Source organism: Mobula birostris, chromosome 11 (assembly GCF_030028105.1).
Source record: "Mobula birostris isolate sMobBir1 chromosome 11, sMobBir1.hap1, whole genome shotgun sequence".
Classification (NCBI taxonomy): Eukaryota; Metazoa; Chordata; class Chondrichthyes; order Myliobatiformes; family Myliobatidae; genus Mobula; species Mobula birostris.
In genome coordinates, this window is record NC_092380.1 from 14,143,426 (window position 1) to 14,149,425 (window position 6,000).

The 6,000-nt window shown below is 46.9% G+C and overlaps 1 protein-coding gene across 1 annotated transcript in view; it reads right to left on the minus strand.

Annotated features, from left to right (window-relative positions):
- The window catches only part of tefa (TEF transcription factor, PAR bZIP family member a), a 40,080-nt gene extending 34,894 nt beyond the window's left edge, over positions 1 to 5,186 (minus strand). Inside the window, exon 1 of the mRNA XM_072271715.1 lies at positions 4,935 to 5,186. Coding sequence (XP_072127816.1) covers positions 4,935 to 5,055 — 121 coding nt within the window. The 5' untranslated portion in view covers positions 5,056 to 5,186. The remainder of the gene's footprint in view (positions 1 to 4,934) is intronic.
- Between the last annotated feature and the right edge of the window lie 814 nt (positions 5,187 to 6,000).

Below are 6,000 nucleotides of genomic sequence, written 5' to 3' on the forward strand. Positions count from 1 at the left end.
AAGAGGTCCACTTAAGGGTTTGATAATAGTGGGATAGAAGCTCTCCTGGAGCTTGCTTTCAGGCCTTTCATTATGCTGGCTGCTTTACTGAGGCAGTTACAACTGCAGACAGAGTCCGTGGAGGGGAGGCTGGTTCCTGTGGCGTGCTGAACTGTAACCACAACTCTTCGAAGTTTCTTGTGCTCACATGCAGGGCGGCTGCCATACCAAGCTGTTAGACATCCAAAAAAAAAAAGTTTACTGTGGTGCAGTTGTAAAGATTGTTAAATGTCGACGGAGACGTGCCGAATTTCTTCAGTGGGGTTTTTTGACCGTGACATCAACATGGATGGACCAGGAGAGGCTGTTGGCGATGCTCACACCTGGGACCCCCTCAACCTCGACACAGTTGATTTAGACAGGTGGATGTGCCCTGCCTCCTTTCTGAAGTTACTGGCCAACTCTTCTGTTTTGTGAGGGACACCATGTCACTAAGCTCTCTATCACAGTGTGTCGTGGTAAGGTAGTGGGGAAATCACCACAGCCTGCAGAACCATATTGTGAATAGCAATGTCTGCTCTTGCCCTTGGTTTGTTCATTTCCTTTTGCAGCTGCCAGAGCCCACTAGTTTCACCTCGGATACAGCTCCCTCTTCTTTTTTTAAAAGGGGTACAGCCCGTACTTAAATTACTTCAAGTTAGCAAATAATCACAGGATAAGCCAGTACACAGTATGACTAATACTGGGGAATCAAGGAAATTCTATTGGCAAAATCACAGAACAAACCTGGCCATTCAGCATTGGCTGAAGTTGAGTGAGCAATTTGAAGTTTCTGGGTGTCAGTATCTCTGAGGACATAACATATCGATGCAGCTATAAAGAAGGCAAGATAGTGGCTATATTTCATTAGGAGTTTGAAGAGATTTGGTTTGTCAACTAAAATACTTGAAAACTTCTACAGACGTACCGTAGAGTGTATTCTGGCTGGGTACATCACCTGGAGGCGAGGGGGGCTACTGCACAAAATCATAGTAAGTTGCAAAAAAATTGTAAGATTAGTCAGCTCCATCACAGGTGCTTTAGCCAGCCAATTGTGTAGTGTCATCACCACCAGACTCCGAGGCGAATGGTTCCCCGGTTCGAATCCGGCCGGCTCCTTTCACGCTTTCTGTCTGTGCAGGGTTGTGCATTAAGCTAGCAACTCAGCCTCATAAAAAACAGTCAAGTGCTACAGAAACAACAAAAAGTGCCGTCCAATCCGCCACAAGGCGGGAAAAGGAACGACAACAGTCATGGGTACTGGACCCCGTGGTATCCAAAGACATCTTCAAGGAGCTGTGAGTTAGGAAGGCGGCATCCATCATTAAAGACCCCATCACTCAGGACATGCCCTCTTCTTAATGTTACCGTCGGGAAGGAGGTACAGAAGCCTGAAGACACACACTCAGTGATGCAAGAACAGCTTCTTCCCCTCTGCCAACTGATTTCTGAATGGACACTGAATCCACAAACACTATCTCACTACTTTTTAATTTTGTTTTTTTTTTGCATTACTTGTTTTAACTTAATTATTTAATAGACATATAGATACTTAATGTAATTTATCATGTATTTCATTGAACTGCTGCCTTAAAGTTAACAAATTTCACGATATATGCTGGTGATATTAAACCTAATTCCGATTCTGCGTTTGAAACAGAAGTCTAGTTAACAGTGCGAGCATTTCCTCTGCAACCAATTCCCTATTCTATTCCAGGCTCCCAGATTTTAAAAGAATTAAAGGGATATGGGGATATGATTAGGCCCCTCATGCACTCAACTGTCTTCCCCATTCAGCTACAAAATCTTTTATCGATCAAAAGTCTGTAAATGTTATCTGGGACTGAGAATTACACACAGATTACCACCCAATATCAGAAATGTAGAGGAAATTATCTTGGTATTATTGTGCTAGCTTATCATTTACTAGTAATTGTTTTAGGATGTATAGAAATCATAGTTTAATAGGCCATTAAGTCCCCCGAGATTGCTTTATCATTCAATACAACAGCCAATCTTGTTAAACAGCAATAAACAATCTACCGATGAAAATCAGTAGGTCGAGCAGCATTTGTGGGAGGAAAGGGATTGTGGACATTTGGGGTCAAAACTCTGAATCAGGACACAAATTTGTTTCCTTGCACAGAAGCTACTTGATCTACTAAGTTCCTCCAGCAGATCATTTGATGCTCCATCATCCGCATTCTCCTGTGTCCTGATTGTCATAGAGTCATCAGCCCCTTCAGCCCAGTGTATCTATGCTGGCCACAAAGCCACACAGACCCTTCAGCCCAGCATGTCTAGGCTAGCCACAAAGCCACGCAGACCCTTCAGCCCAGCGTATCTATGCTGGCCACAAAGCCACGCAGACCCTTCAGCCCAGCATGTCTATGCTAGCCATGAAGCCACGCAAACCCTTCAGCTCAGCGTGTCTCTGCTGGCCATAATCCCATTTCTCAACTGGCTGCATCACCATCTGGCAGGGAAGGGCCAATGCACAGGATCGGAAAAAGCTGCAGAAGGTTGTAGAGTCAGCCAGCTCCAACAAGTTCAAAGTTCGAATTAACTTTATGATCAAAGTATGTATATTTCACCTTCTACTACCGAGGTTCACTTTCTCGCAGGCGTTCACAATGGAACAAAGTAATACAGTAGAATAATTTTAAAAACTACACACAAAGACTGACAAGCAACCAACGTGCAAAAGAAGACAAAGTGCAAATACAAAAGAAATTTAAGTTAAGTTTTAGTTTCACGGGCATTAGCCTCCCCACCATCGAGGACATCTTCAAAAGGCGGCGCCTCATAAAGCCATCATTAAGGACCCCGCCACCCAGGACACACCCGTGTTCTCACTGCTGCCATTGGGGAGGAGGTACAGGAACCAGGAAACACAAACTCAGCGTCTCAGAAACAGCTTCGATCCTGCCATACATTATTACATCGAGGTAGTTAGAAAGCAAAACTGCACAGAATTCACAAGCAAAGTCTAAGCACAGATCATCTGATCACTCTTCATAGCTCCAATACAGGAGACATTCTGCTGAATCTCCTGCACACAGCCACTAGCACCATCGTAACTTTCCTTTAGTCTGGCAGCCAGCACTGTAACCATGGCTTAATGCAGGGGGTCACAACCTGGGGTCCATGGCATTAAAAAAAGGTTGGAAACCTCTCGATTAATGAATGAATTGTATTGTATCCCGTAACTCCCTGCCTCTCTATTTTAAACCCCAGATGATAAAGGCAAGTATCCCATACGCCCTTTCCCACTGTTTCTATTTTTCACTGTACAGTATTTACATTAGCTACTGTTGTCAGGGATCTTTGTGCATGTAACACCAAAGTACTTCTGTTCCCCGTATGTCCTCCGATCCTGTTTGTATTCTACACCAATGTGTGCGTGTGTCCAAAAGTTCAAAGCAGATTTATTATCAAAGTATGTTTACAGAATGCAACTCTGAGATTTGTCTTCCCACAAAACAAAAAAAAACACCACGGAATCTGTTTAAGAAAATATGAAACACCCAACGCACGGGGGAAAAAAACACAAATTGTGCAGCACCTCATATTTTTGCAGCATTAAACTGCAGCTGCCATTGCTCTGCCCATGACGCTAACTCATCAATATTGCCACATTCAACACCATCAATTTTCGTTGTCATCTGCAAACGTACTAATCAGAAGTTTCATTCATATCACATTTCTGATTCAGCTCGTCTCTCTCCTAAAACCTCAATAACCCATGACTTCCGTCAAAAGTCCACCTTAGTCTTGAATACAAGGCTTCATTTTACACCCCATAATAAAATACTTAACCCCTTTGGATTTAAAATCCTACAAGGTTGCGGGACTGAAACTGAAAAGAGGGTCCTGATCGTTCTTTTCGGCCAGTGATGGTCTTTTTTCCCCCTCTGGGCCACGTACTTCACTGGCCAGTTAATTGGTTGTCTCCTACACTACATTCGCAACGCCAGAGGCATCCCGAAATCCTTGTGATCTGCAACACCCGTCCCCTCTCCCGTGTAAATGTGAGACAGCAGGAGGCTTAGAGGCCAGGGCGGGGGCCATTAGGCTTAGAACCAGCTGGGCACAGGAGATCGGAAGACGGCGCTGGGTTAGTGGAAGGCATAGATGGCAGGGCTAAGACCCGGAAAGGGAGGTGTGGGGGGGGGGGTGGAATATGCCAGTAGCGCTAAGACCGGACGGACAACGATTGTTCTTGGGTTGCGGCTGGTACTAGGACACAGTAGTGGTGGGGGGGGGGGGGAGTGCGGCTGATCTTGGGGTACGAGTGGCAACAGAACCCGGGGGCGGGTGAACTGGGGTGCGAGTGGCAAGAGAACCCAGTGAGGAATGGATGATCTTGGGTTGCATGTGGCAAGAGAACCCGGTGGAGGGGCGGTCGGTGCAGATGCAACTAGGATCGGGTGGGGAGACGCAGGATCGTGGGGTGCCGGAGGCACTAGGACCAGGCGGCGGGGGGGGGGGGGGTGGGAGGGTGGTTGAGTGTGGGGTACGGGCGGCGCTAGGACCCGCCGGAATGGGTGGTGCGCGCCTACGGGCGGCACTAGGACCCGGTGAAGGCATGATGATTATATTTTAAAAACCAAGAGATTCTGAAGATGCTGGGCATCCAGAGTAACACACACACATACAGTGCTGGAGGACCTCAGCAAATCAGGCAGCATCTATGGAGAAAAACAAACAGTCGACGATTCGGGCCCAGAGAAGGTTCTCGCCACGAAACGTCGGCTGTTTATCCCTCTCCAGGGAAGGGTGACAGTGGGACGCGGGCGGCGCCAGCACCCGGCGGGGTTTCGGGTGTTCCAGAGGGGCAAAGGTACGAAACAAGCGAGCAGGAGGACCCGGCGGAGGTCGGCACATCGGGCCTTGTTTTGAAGCGTGCTCCTTACCCTCATTATCCAACAGTTGCTGTGGCGGGTTGGCGATCAGAGTCTTTAAAACCACCGGCCACGAGGATAAAACTGCCGAGTCACAACGCGGTTCCGTGACCTGTGGACACTTTCGGTGCATTTTGTTTTAAAATTAAAATTTAATTATCTCTCTGTGGGGGGATTGGAAATTGTCACCGCAGATCGCCTATATTTCGCATCAGTATCAGGGCACGACTCTTCATATTCATCAGAACGCAGCAAAACACTGAATGTCATTGGTCCTTTGGGATATATTAACATAATTCATTACGTCAACATGGTCGCGTTCTCCGTTATTAGTATAGATTATCATAATATATTCCGACGTCGGGCACGGTGAGTGAGCGTCTGACGTGCATTTCCTTAACACCGGGTATCGGTGTTGATTGAAGTGAAAGGCGAGCGCGTTCAGGTGGTTTTATTTTAATTTGGTCGGTCGGTTTGAGTATACTTTTATTTCTGAGGTATTTTCTTCTCAGTGGTCGGCGATTGATAGAGCGGTTCTCTCACAAGCGTTATATAACACTTAATTTGCATAGGCCATTCAACTGACAGCCGTGGGCGGGGCGGAGGTCACGTGGGGGGAGGCGGACCAATGGCGAGCCGCGCCGGGGTCCTGGGTCAGGCGCTAGTGCACGTGTTCGCACAGCATGTGCCTGTTGTAATTTAACCCAGATTGGGTGATTGACAGCGGCGTGTGCAAAACCAGGAGCCAGCGCTGGAGTTGCACTGGCAGAAGTCCTGGTTGTTATATAAAACCAAAACTGCGCCATTTCTCTCTACGGCATGGCAATTCCCTTCCCCACCACTGAATCAGAATCAGAATCCTTTATTATCGCCAAGTACGTGGACACATGCAGGGAATTTGATGCCGGTTTCCCTGAGCTCTCGCTGTACAGAATCAAAAAGCAAACAATAGTGCAAGTAATCGTGAACTATATGCAATGAGCTGTACCTGTGTATGCACAGGTGGACTTGGTTTATAATAGACTAAAATTCAAGTGTTCATAAGACTGACGGCCTAGGGAAAGAAACTGTTCTTGTA